The sequence below is a fragment of the Myotis daubentonii genome, chromosome 2 (assembly GCF_963259705.1).
Source record: "Myotis daubentonii chromosome 2, mMyoDau2.1, whole genome shotgun sequence".
NCBI lineage: Eukaryota > Metazoa > Chordata > Mammalia > Chiroptera > Vespertilionidae > Myotis > Myotis daubentonii.
In genome coordinates this window covers 23,493,913-23,507,501 of record NC_081841.1, presented here as the reverse complement: position 1 = coordinate 23,507,501, position 13,589 = coordinate 23,493,913, and the positions used below count along the sequence as shown (strand labels likewise).

The following is a 13,589-nucleotide window of genomic DNA, read 5'->3' as shown; positions in this document are numbered from 1 at the left end:
CTAGAACGTACTCTCCAAAAATTCATCTGGAATAAAAAACGACCCCGAATAGCTGCAGCAGTCCTGAGAAAGAACAAAGTAGGTGGGATCTCAATACCAGATATCAAGCTGTATTACAAAGCCACTGTTCTCAAAACTGCCTGGTACTGGCACAAGAACAGACATATAGATCAATGGAATAGAATAGAGAGCCCAGAAATCAGCCCCAACCAATACACTCAATTAATATTTGACAAAGGAGGCAAGAACATACAATGGAGTCAAGATAGTCTCTTCAATAAATGGTGTTGGGAAAATTGGACAGATACATGCCGGAAAATGAAACTAGACCATCAACTTACACCATACACAAAAATAAACTCAAAATGGATAAAGGACCTAAATATACAATGGGAAACCATACAAATACTAGAAGAATCCAAAGGCAACAAAATCTCAGACATATGCCGAAGCAATTTCTTCACCAATACAGCTCCTAGGGCATTGGAAACTAAAGAGAAAATAAACAAATGGGACTACATCAAAATAAAAAGTTTCTGCACAGCAAAAGAAACCATCAACAAAACAACAAGAAAACCCACTGCGTGGGAAAACATATTTGCCAATGTCATATCTGATAAGGGCCTAATCTCCAAAATGTATAGGGAACTCATACAACTTAACAAAAGGAAGATAAACAATCCAATCAAAAATGGGCAAAGGATCTAAATAGACACCTTTCAAAAGAGGACATTCAGAAAGCCAAGAGACATATGAAAACATGCTCAAAGTCACTAATCATCTGAGAGATGCAAATCAAAACAACAATGAGGTACCATCTCACACCTGTCAGACTGGCTATCATCAACAAATCAACAAATGACAAGTGCTGGAGAGGATGTGGAGAAAAAGGAACACTTGTGCACTGCTGGTGGGAATGCAGACTGGTGCAGCCACTACGGAAGACAGTATGGAGTTTCCTCAAAAAACTACAAATGGAACTCCCATTTGACCATGTGATCCCACTTCTAGGAATATATCCCAGGAAACCAGAAACACCAATCAGAAAGGATATATGCACCCCTATGTTCATAGCAGCACAATTCACCATAGCTAAGATCTGGAAACAGCCTAAGTGCCCATCTGTAGATGAATGGATTAGAAAACTGTGGTACATCTACACGATGGAATACTATGCTGCTGTAAAAAAGAAGGAACTCTTACCATTTGCAACAGCGTGGATGGAACTGGAGAGCATTATGCTAAGTGAAATAAGCCAGTCAATGAAGGAAAAATACCACACGATCTCACTCATTTCTGGATAATAAAGACCATTATAAACTTATGAACAAAAATAAATACAGAGGCAGAGCTGCCTCGAACAGACTGTCAAACTACAGCAGGAAGGCCGGGGAGGGTGGGAAGGCAGGAGGGGGGTGGGGAAGAGATCAACCAAAGGACTTGTATGCATGCATATAAGCATAACCAATGGACATAAGACACTGGGGGTTAGGGGAGGCCAGGGGATTGTTAAGGGCGGGGGGGGGGGGGGGGGGGGGGAAAGGAGACATATGTAATACTTTTTGTAATACTTTAAGCAATAAAAAAAATAATAATAAAAATAAAATAAAATAAAAATAAAATAAAATGAAATATAAAAAGAAAAAACTACAACAGCTCTATCACTAAATATAATTAAAATATATTAAGTTTAAATATTTATTCTTTATAAATAAAATATGAACATTATTTCTTTCGTAGAACACAAAATTTCCCTAATATTTCTACCTTTCCTTTTACTGTATAGAATCTGAACATGGAAATGCTTGAAAATGGAAATGTACGGGTCTTATCAAATGAAATTCCCCACAAACGAAGAACAAAGACTTATCAGGAGAGAAGATAGTGGGAGAAAGAAGGAATAGAAATTGGAAATAGATACAATTTGTATGTTGATTTGTTCTTTTGTTCTTTATCAATGTTATATTTCCCTTCTGAAATATGTACCTATTCCCCATAATGTTTTTAAAAACACTAAAATATTATACAAAAAAGTGCATTCAAAATCACTTCAAATAAAATGGAGTTGCAAAAAATGTTCAAGTAACCCACAGGAAGGTAGAAAAAGCACACAATTTTCTAAGCATTGAAACAGCTAAAATGTTGATCAATAGGTGAATAATTAAACTAACTGTGGTATGTACATTCATATCACAAAATACTACTCAGCAATAAAAAGGAGCAAACTACTGATATACACAACTTGGGTGAATCTCAAAAACATTATGCTAAGTGAAATTAAAGCCAATTTCAAGGGGTCATATCATATAATTCCTTTTATATAGCATTCTTAAAATGACAATATTACAGAAATGAAAAAAAAAATGAGTGATTCCCAGGCTTATGAATGATAGAGCAAGGGAGAAGGGTGTGACTATAAAGGTATAGCATTAGAGAGATCTTTGTGGTGATGAAATCTTGCATATGTGAGAACAAAAGGCCTGGTTCAAGTTTTTACATTTAATTTCATCTCAAATTATTGTTGCGTGGATAAGTGAGTATCAAAATGGACTTTCCTGGGGGCAGCGGGGGGAGGGGAATAGGGGACATCTGTAATAAGGTCAACAATAAGAAAGAAAGAAAGAAAGAAAGAAAGAAAGAAAGAAAGAAAGAAAGAAAGAAAGAAAGAAAGAAGAAAGAAAGAAAGAAAGAAAGAAAGAAAGAAAGAAAGAAAGAAAGAAAGAAAGAAAGAAAGAAAGAAAGAAAGAAAGAAAGAAGAAAGAAAGAAAGAAAGAAAGAAAGAAAGAAAGAAAGAAAGAAAGAAAGAAAGAAAGAAAGAAAGAAAGAAAGAAAGGGAAAAGAAAAGAGATTTTCTTCTCATGTAGCTTTCTAATAGTCCCATTTTCATTTATTGACCAATTATATATTTCTCTGCTAATAAAAAGTGCCTCCTTTATCACACACTAAATTATCATACATTCTAAGGCTTGTTTCTGAGTGATTTATTCTATCCCATTAATTAGCTAGATGGTCTATTCTTTCATAGACTCCTTGTTTCTCTGTTTTCATGTTTTCTTTGTACTAATAAGCTCATTATTTATTCCAAGTAAAACTCTGAAATCCATTTATCAAGTTAATTAACCCCCTAGTCATATTGGGTACTCAGTACAGCATTGGATGTGAATGCCTTTATAATGATTATGCATGTCAGTACTTTACAGTATTTAGCCATCCCTACTTACTCATATTTTATCTTTATTTATTCAATTCACATGAAGTGAATGCTAATTCTGACTTAATTTCTGAATATGAACCAAACTACAAAGTCAAAATTAAAGATTAACTTTATGGACATACAAAATAAGATAAGTTAAAAGCATAAAATAATGTATATGTGGGAAAAGTATAAAGAGATGGGCAAAAATAAAATTACAAGATAATGAAAGAACAAAACAATATTTTTTTTTCTTTTTTGGTGCCCTTGACCAGAATCGAACCTGGGACCCTTCAGTCCGCAGGCTAACATTCTATTCACTGAGCCAAACCAGCCAAGGCAAAACAATATTTCTTATTTGTTGATAGGAACCATTGAAAAATTTTAGCAAGAGAATATTTCAGATTCGCATTATGAGAGTTTATTTCCTGGGAAGAAGAAAGCAAGTTTCTGCTGACCTCCAGATACATAGCCCATTTGTGCAGAACTGCTCTCTCTTCTTCAGGCTACATCCAGTTATCCAAATTTTTAGCACAAATATCTCTCTTCCAACATATACAATTCCACATTCTTAAAAATTGCTTATTTTCCTCTAATTTATAGACTCAAATCTCTTTAAAAACCAAATCTGTGTCCTTTTTTTGTCTTTTTCTAAAATATATTTTTATTGATTTCAGAGAGGGAGAGATAAAAACATCTACACTAATAATAGACAAATATGTAAATTATATGTACCTTTGTGATGCCCCACAGCCAATCAGGAGTGAATATGCAAATTAACCCAACAAAAATGGCAGGCCTGTGGGCAGCGCACACGTGTGCAGGCACCGAGCAGCCAGGGGGCGTGGCAGGACACAGGAGTTCCGCACTCCCCAAGCCACTCTGGGCCTCTGGGCAGTGTGGGAAGGCAGAAAGGCGGCTCTGGCCAGAGCAAAGGCAGTGCGGGCAGCCAGGGGAAGGAAGGCCCATTCTTGCATGAATCTTCATGCATCGGGCCTCTGGTCAATGATGAGAGAGAGTCATTGATTGGCTGTCTCCTGCACAGTCCCCACAGGGGATCAAGCCCACAACCCAGGCATGTGCCCTGACAGGGAATCAAACCATGACATCCTGGTTCACAGGTTGACACTCAACCACTGAGCTACACTGGCCAGGCCCAAACCTGTGTCTTTTTTTATTATTATCTTTATTGTTGAGAGTATTATAGATGTCCCTCTTTTTCCTCCCCATTGCTCCCCTCCACCCAGTTCCGCCCTGCCCCAGGCCTTCGCCACCCTATTGTCTGTGTCCATAGATAATGCACATTTGCATATAAGATCTTTATTTAATCTCTTCCTGCTCCCCCAAACCCCTTCCCTCTGAGGATCATCAGTCTGTTTTATTTCCATGCCTCTGATTCTATTTTATTCACCAGTTTATTCTGTTCATTAGATTACTTATTCATTTATTTTGATTTTTAGATTTAATTGTTATAGATATGTATTTATTGCCATTTTATTGTTCATAATTTTGACCTTCTTCTTCTTTTTCCTCTTCTTAAAGAATATTCTTCAAAAGTTCATATAATACTGGTTTGGTGGTGATTAACTCCTTTAGCTTTTTCTTGTCTGTGAAGCTCTTTATCTGACCTTCAATTTTAAATGATAGCTTTTCTGGGTAGAGTAATCTTGGTTGTTGGTCCTTGCTATTCATCACTCTGAATATTTTTTGCCACTTCCTTCTGGCCTGCATAGTTTCTGTTGAGAAATCAGTTGACAGTCATATGGGCATTCCCTTGTAGGTAACTAACTGCTTTTCTCTTGCTGCTTTTAAGACTCTCTCTCTGTCTTTAGCCATTGGAATTTTAATTATGATGTGTCTTGGTGTAGTCCTCTGTGGGTTCCTATTGTTTGGGACTCTCTGTGCTTCCTGGACTTGTAAGTCTATTTCTTTCACCAGATAGGGAAGTTTTCTGTCATTATTTCTTCAAATAGGTTTTCAATATCTTGCTTTATCTCTTCTTCTGGCATCCCTGTAATGCAAATGTTGGTACACTTGAAGTTGTTCCAGAAGCTCCTTATACTATCTTCATATTTTTGGATTCTTTTTTCTTTTTGCTCTTCTGTTTGGGTGTTTTTTGCTTCCTCATATTTCAAATCATTGATTTGATTCTTGGGAACATCTGCTCCAGTGTTGAATCCCTGTATAATATTCTTTGTTTCAATTAGTGTATGCTTAATTTCTGACTGGTCCTTTTCCATTTTTTTTGGAGGTTTCTAGAATATTCTTGAGTAACCTTATAACTGTGGTTTTGAACTAAATATCCAGTAGTTTGCTTTCCTCCATTTCTTTCATTTGTGACAAGTTTCTTTGCCTCTGCATTTTGGCTACTTCCCTGTATTTGTTTCTATGTATTGGGCAGAGCTGCTATGTCTCCTTGAGTTGGTAGAGTGGCCTTGTGTAGTAGTTATGCTATAGGGCCCAGTGCTCAGCCTCCCCAGTCACCTGAGCTGGGAGTTCTAGTTGCACCCCTCTGTGGGCTGTGAGCACAGTTTTGTTGTAGTTGAGACTTGATTGCTACTGGTGTCACTGGGAGGAATTGACCTCCAAGCCAATTGGCTGTGAGGACCAGCTGTGACTACAGTGGGAGAGCTTCTATGCAGGAGACACCCCTCTGGAGCAGGACTTGCTTCAGTGGGGCTTTGGTGCTCACTGAGTCTGCCTCTTGAGTGTGTCGGTTATGGATATGTAGAGTTGTAATCTGGCATGGTCTGGCACTGACCACTGGTCCACTGGCTCTTGGGTCTCCAGGGAGGTGCAAAGTCAGCCACTGCCTGAGGCCACCCAGCAGGAACTACAGAGAGATCTACAGATTCCTCCTCTTTGTATCGGGTTTGGAAATGCCAAGATGAGACCCAGCTGTGAAGCAAGGCAGTCTGGTGCTGGTGCTGGGTCTTTGGGCCTTTTATTGATAGGTTTGGGGATCCCTAACCCAGCTGCAACAAGAACAGACCATTCATATGCAAAACCCCTTGGGTTGGGTTGTAAATTGAATGAGGTGGGATCTTAGGGAATCACCAGGGGGAGAAAACAGAAATGGTTGCCAGTCAGCTCTGCGACCAGGGACATCCCAGCATAGGAACAATGATTCTGCGAGCACCTTTGTCAATACCTTGATTTCTGACCTGTGGCCTCCAGAACTATGAAAAAATAATTTCCCTTGTTTTAAGCCACCCAGTTTGTTATGACAATTACTATAATACCCAACTAAAATAACATGTTTTCATTCATTGGCCCAATTTACTTATTTCATTCTTCTTTGTCTTTTAAATCAGAACAAATAAATGAGAAGGTCCCAAGTGATTGGGCGAAGGAAAAAGAAAGCAATGAAATTTTTTCACTGTTTTATTCAACAATGAAAATGTCTTGTCCCATAACTAAAAACAAACAAACAAACAAACAAATATCATCTGAGATATGGGTCCATTTTTCACTTCTAGCCCTCAGCCATCCTTATAGCTTTTCTTAAAAAACAAATGAAACTCTTCTTGTTGTCAAAATTCTCTAGGGAGAGTTTTCTTGTTCATTTCTCATTATAAGAAAAATGGAATAATTCATAATAAAATTTAAAAATCCATGAGTCATAACTGCTGTTGGACTGCAATGCATGTTTGGGTGAAAAGGTTGATTTGTAGCGTTTAATCCATCTTGTACATGCCCTCAAGAAATGTGTGAATGGTCTTTAATATAAAGTAGAAGTATTATTGAAGACCATTCTTCTTCGTCATTTTAAAAATATAAGGAAATGTGAGAATTTCTTTATGATTTTTATTTAATATTCTCAGTTATTTTTCTTTTAGAATTTAAGAATCAAAATTAACAAAATGACATTAAAATTAAGAACATTTAAGGCACCAAAGGCAAAAGTTCTGCAAGGATTCCCGGTATTGTTGAACAAATTTTTGCCTGAGAAAATCTGTGCCAATGTAAAGTGTACTTAATCTGATAAAAATGAAACTTGTCAAGTCCAGTAAATGACCGTTGATGCTCAAAGTCTGTTAATATAAAAGCCATGCAAAATACTTTGATCATCATTACACTTGAGTAACACTTGGCCCCCAAATTATCTATTCACTGGAACTGAGCAGCTGAAGGTGAAAACAAATTTCTTCTTTGTACCAGGCATTAAAAAAAAAAAAAAAGGAAAACAAAAGGGAATGTCTTTATCAAATATTTTAGAGTAAAAGATCAGTTTTTATGATTTTAGGTAGAAAGAGGAAGGGAGATGGGGGGGAGGGAGAGAGAGAGAGACAGAGATCATTTTGTTGTTCCACTTATTTATGCATTCATTGGTTGCTTCCTGATGTGCCTTGATCAGAGATCAAACCCACAACCTTGGCATATCAGGACAACACTCTAACCAACTGAGCTATCCAGCCGGGGCTAAAGATCACTTTTTCTATAAAATATTGTGTAGTTCATAGTGGGACTCAAAGATGGATAGTATTAACTGTGCTAGGTTCATATATGTGTGAAAATTTATATTGCCAGGCAAACTTAAAATGAACACACGTCAAAAAAAATTTAATTTAACCTATTAATTAATGAAATAACCATTTCAAAGAGCATCCAAAAAAACCTGTTAGGATAAGAATGATGGGTTAAGTGTAAAATTAAATAACATCAAATATGCTACAAAATCTTTGGGGTTATCTGTTCCACTGGACAGAAATTATTTTTATTTGCATATGTTCCTGACAAAAATTGAAAGTAACTTCATTTAGTCTGGAAACTTTCATTTGTAGCAAATAATTAAATGAACTAAGTCTATTCTCAGATACTCCTTAAGTGGTCCTTGCCCCAAAGTTGGATTAATTAAAAGAAAGTGCTCCAATTCTTTTGCCTTTTTTCTAAGTTCCTGATAATTTTTCTGACAGTCTTCTCTCAGAAAACTTATATGCCCAAAAAAGTTGAAAACATATTCACAATAGTATTCTCTCCAAAGATTAGTCTTGATATTTTAAAAGAGAAGATGGTATTCTAATTAGGTTTGGACTAATTATTTCCATAGGTGCATAGGAGGGTTAATTAGCTATTTAGCTCCTTGAGTTTGTCTGCAAATCTTGAGACTTCAGTACTGAGCAACTACTAAGACCACATAACTCACTTCTGTCCAGAAGCTTTTACATGTAATATTGGTTTACACTTAAAAAACCTTACAACTTAATCCATCTTTTCTTTCAAAAATGGACAAATTCATCTTAAAATTCATTTGGAGTTGCAAGGTGCTGAGAATGGCCAAAACAATATTGAAAAAGCAGGACAAATAAAGAAGACTTACACTTCCTTATTTCAAAACTTCCTACAAAACTACAGTAATAGAGAGCACGGCACTGGCAAAAGGGTAAACATATAGATCAATAGAATAAAATTGAGGGTTCATGGGTAAAACTTTTACTTTATCAAAATTTAAAAAGTTTGTGCATCGAAGAATACTATCAATAGAGAAAAACAAGCCACATAATGAGAGATTATTTGCAAACCATATATCTAATATATATATAGCACATAGAACATATAAAAAGCTCTTACAACTCAACAATAAGAAAACAAACAACTGAATTAAAATATGGTGAATGAATTGGACAGAAACCTCTCTAAAGAAGATATACAAGCCCTAACCGGTTTGGCTCAGTGGATAGAGCGTCGGCCTGCGGACTGAAAGGTCCCAGGTTTGATTCCAGTCAAGGGCATGTACCTTGGTTGTGGGCACATCCCCAGTGGGGCATGTGCAGGAGGCAGCTGATCGATAAAATAGAAGCCCCAAATATTACAGGTGGCAATGTAAAAAATCTGCAGCTTCTGGGGAAAACAGGTTAGCAGGTACTCAATATTTTAAACTAGAGTTCCTACGTGAGTCTGGCTGGCATGGATCAGTGGTTGAGCATTGACCTATGAACCAGGAGGTCATGGTTCGATTCCCGGTCAGGGCACGTGCCCAGGTTGCAGGCTCAATCCCCAGTGTGGGGCTGATTAATGATTCTTTCTCATCATTGATGTTTCCCCATCCCTCTCCTTTCCTCTCTGACATCAATAATAAAAATCTATTCTAAAAAAGTGTTCCCATGTGACCCAGCAATTCCACTCCTATTTCTGTACCCAAGAAAATTGAAAACATATTCACACAAAAAGTTTTACGCAACTGTTCATAGCAGAATTATTCATTATAACAAAAAAGTTAAAACAACTCAAATGTTTTATCAATTGATGAATAAACAAAATATGGTACATTCATACTATGAAATAATTGCCACCCATATAAAGAAATACTGATACATGCAACAACATAGGTGAACCTTAAAGATATAATGCTAAGTGAAAGAAACCAGACACAAATAATTAGATAGTGATGGTGGTTATATAACACTGTGAAAATATTAAAAATAACCTAGCTATACACTTCAGATTCAATGTTATAAGTAAAGGGGAAAAAACACTTCCTGCAGACCTATTCTACCACCATCCAGCTTTCTTCTTTTACTTTTCTATTTCACACTATGAAAAGAAAAAAAAAAGGGGGGGGGGGAGAAAAAAGAACCAGGCATTTAAAAAAAAAAAAAAAACTACTCTCTTTTTTCCATTGGAAAACAAATAATCAACCTTGACAGAAATGAGGCAATCACTGAGAGCAACCACCCTCTTTGGAAATCTGTGTCCAATTCTGAGATCTATTTGAAATCTTTATAGTGGCCTTGCAAAATAGCAGCCATATAAAGCCTGGTAAATTTGACCAGGCTGAAGACAGGAAGTGAGGCACAATACGGCCCTGAGATTTTCCCTCGTGATGGGGAAAGACAGATTTCCTCATTCAGGTTTCACACTATTTCTCCTTGTCCTGTTTTCTACCAATGCCTCAAACTCTGCAGAACCGTAAGTCTCAAAGTCTTTTCCTCAAGTCTGTTCTTTTAGTCTCTCCTTTATAGCTTTGCTTTGTCTTTCCTATTAAACACTACCTTTCCATTCCTTAAAATATCCTCTAATCATAACAGAGGAATCATAAATGGTTAATATATTTTTCCTTTTGTTTATTCTGTACTCTTAAAATAATAGTCATCTACACAATGTCATCACTAGGAGGCATGTTTTCATTATAAACTAAAACCTGAGGCTCCACAGACTCATTCTTTTGGATAGAAAGAATTAACTATAAAAATATTTAAAGTGGATAGTGGGTTGTAATTTAGCTCACATGGTAGATCACATGCATAGACAAAATATAGTTCCTTTATTTTTCGATAACTTATTGATTCATCATCAAGAACCCTCAGTAAATGGTCAATGCAGGGGGAAAGTAATTTTAACTCTCTTCAGTTATAAAGTTGGTGAAATCCAAAAGCTGTAAGTCTTCTCTTCCACCTCTCAGTTCCTCTCCAAGGCAGTGTCCAGAAGAATGTGATCGCTCTTACTTACTGGTGGAGAAGAAGGGGCAGGGCCCTTGGTCTCTGAGTTCTTTGTCGTCTTAGCCAATATCAATCTGGTTTATCCTTACCTGCTAACATTCATCATTTGAGTCTTTCGCCAACTAGTTTCTCTCAGTTTGGTCCCTTTATCAAGTCCCAGAAGTTCTCTCTAGCTGACTCTGATTCACTTCAGCTCTTTCTTATCACGTAGAACTCCCAACTTTCGACATCATTCTGCCTCCTGTTCTATGGCTGTTGTTCCAACACAGCCTGTGCTGCAGGATCACCTTTGCTAGTAACCCATTTGAGGCCTCTGGCCTCACTGGCCTCAGCCAGCTGCCTTTACATTCCTTCTGGAGAGCTAGGAAATCCTTGGGTCCAATAACAACATATAGGCAACTGAAGGATCCTGGGAAGTTCAACTTCTAACCCTCCCTTGCCTACCCACACTGTACTCCTAGAGAACTCTGATGTAGCTACATCCCAGATTGGTACAGAGCAGCCTCCAGAGCACCAAATGGGGAGAGAGATGAAGGGATCTTCCTCCCTGAGTGTTACTTTTATCCACTTAAGACAGTTGATCCTCTCCAGGCCAATGTACAGAAGTAAAAAATCAGAACTCTGACGAGCTCAAGTTCCTACCTTCTTCAGGCTTCTTCAATGCATAATTTCCCAGTAACCAGAAGGGGTGTATTTCTCATTATTCTTCTACCTCATTTACAAAACTGTGGATGGTACCATCATGCATTGCATTATTGCATTCCAATCAGAGAGCTTTTGGAAATATGTGAGGGCTGTTCTGTTTTCTGAGCACAGTCTAAATAGAAGAAGCAAGTGGCATTTATTGGGGTAGAAATGTTAAGCAATCTGTGTTTTCAGTCCAACACAACAGAGAACTATCCTGCCCATTGAAAACCATTACTTTATATCTTTCCCGCCATTTAACAAAGAACAAGCTTCATGGCCTAGCTGTCATAACAGAAGAGGTATTTTCTGCTCTCTATATAGCGAAGTTCACCTTAACCATCCCTCATTAGCCCTAGATGTAATAAATAAGAGCTATTGCCTAGAGACATAGAGGTTACAGAGGAAGATGAAAAAGATAAGGTTAAAAGAACAAATGGACATGGACAACAGTGTGGTGATGGCGGGGGCAGGGAGGTGGAGGTGGAAGAGGGTAGGGGGGTGGGGACACTAAAAAATGAAGTCACCAGTTTAATATGTGCAAAATTTAATCACCCCTACCAAGGCAAATATTTAAAATGCAAACATTCATGATTAAGTAATACATTATAACGTTTTATTTGCTCAGTACGAGTGAAATATCGGGGAAATAACTCAACCTTGATGGGTTCCAATTTCAATATTTGTTGAAGGAATGCTAACCAAACCTTTGTGAAATAGTTACTTGAAATATCAAATATGTATGGAATGAATTTTTTAAATTGTGATCTCAATTTGGCTAAAGATAAAAGTAGTATATGGAATCTACACTAATAAAAGAGAAAAATGGTAATTGGCGTACGAGCTACCCTTTTCATTGGCTAATCAGGGCTATATGCAAATTAACTGCCAACCAAGATGGCGGTTAATTTGCATATGTAGGCACAATGCAGGGAGGTGAAAGGCAAAGCAGGAAGAAGCCCCCTGCCACTGACAGTGATTGGAAACTCAGGGGGAAGCTAAGAAGTGGGGGGCAGGGCAAAGGCAGCCCTGGGGCCGACTTTGCCCTGCCCCCCAGCCATGATCAGAGAATCAGGCGCCTTTTCCGCCCTGGCCAGTGGTAGCAGGAAGTAGGGGTGGAGCTAGCGATGGGAGCTGGGCACGGTCGAAGCTGGCAGTCCCGGGAGCTAGGGGTCCTTTGCCTGGGCCTAAAGCGGAGCCCACGGTCACGGGGCTGCTGCCACTGCGGGTCCCTGCTGCCCGAGCCGGACGCCCAGGCCGGAGGCATTAGGCCTGGGCAGGGGCGGAGCCTGCAACCGCGGGGAGCTGGGGGTCCCCTGCCCAGGCCTGACACCTCTGCCGGAGGCCTCAGGCCTGGTCAAGGGGCCGATCCGGTGATTGGTGATCGGAGGATGATGAGGATCAACTCCTCTGGCCAAGGCATCAGGCCTGGGCGAGGGGCGGAGCTGGGAATTGGGGGGATATGATGGTCCCCTTGCCCAGGCCTGAAGCCTGGGTCAGAGGCGTCAGGCTTGGGCGGGGGGTGGAGCAAGCGATCAGAGGGAGATGGGGGTCCCCTGCTCAGGCATGATTCCTGGGCCAGAGGCCTCAGGCCTGGGCAGGGGTCAGAGCCAGTGATCGGGGGAAATGGGGGTCCCCTGTCCAAGCCTGACACCTCTGGCAGAGGCGTCAGGCCTGGGCAAGGGGCTGATCAGGTGATCGGAGGGTGATGGGGGTCTACGCTTCTGGCCGAGGCATCAGGCCTGGGCAAGGGGCAGAGCCAGCAATCGGAGGGGTCTGGGGGTCCCCTGCCCAGGCCTGACGCCTGGGCCAGACGCATCAGGCCTGGGGATGGGGCAGAACCAGTGATGGGGGGAAATGAGGGTCCCCTTCCCAGGCCTGACGCCTCTGTCAGAGGCGTCAGGCCTGGGCAAGGGGCCGATCCTGCGATTGGAGGGTGATGGGGGTCAACGCCTGAGGCTCCCAGTATGTGAGAGGGGGCAGGCTGGGCTGAGGGACACTCCCCCCCACACACACACCCAGTGCACGAATTTCGTGCACCTGGCCCCTAGTAAAATTATAATAGACTGATGATGTCTTTTCTATTAATATCAAAAAACTAGGAAGAAAAAGTAGATGTGGGTAAAAAATGATAATTTTTATAGAGCCTATAATTAATACTGTACTGCATACCTAAAAATTGCTAAGAGAGTAGATCTTACATTGTGTTCCCATCCTATCTAATAAAAGAGAAACATGGTAATTAGCCGTACATCCGATACCCTTCCCATTGG

General features: G+C 39.5%; 1 protein-coding gene across 2 annotated transcripts in view; it reads left to right on the top strand.

Annotated features, from left to right (window-relative positions):
- Positions 1-9,969: 9,969 nt before the first annotated feature.
- LOC132227257 (alpha-2-macroglobulin-like) overlaps positions 9,970-13,589 on the top strand; it is a 208,403-nt gene continuing 204,783 nt past the window's right edge. For both annotated transcript variants that reach the window (XR_009451155.1, XM_059682167.1), the window contains exon 1: positions 9,970-10,102. Coding sequence is in view for 1 of the 2 variants with exons in the window: in XM_059682167.1 (XP_059538150.1) it covers positions 10,017-10,102 (86 nt within the window). In the remaining variant the exon portion in view is untranslated. The remainder of the gene's footprint in view (positions 10,103-13,589) is intronic.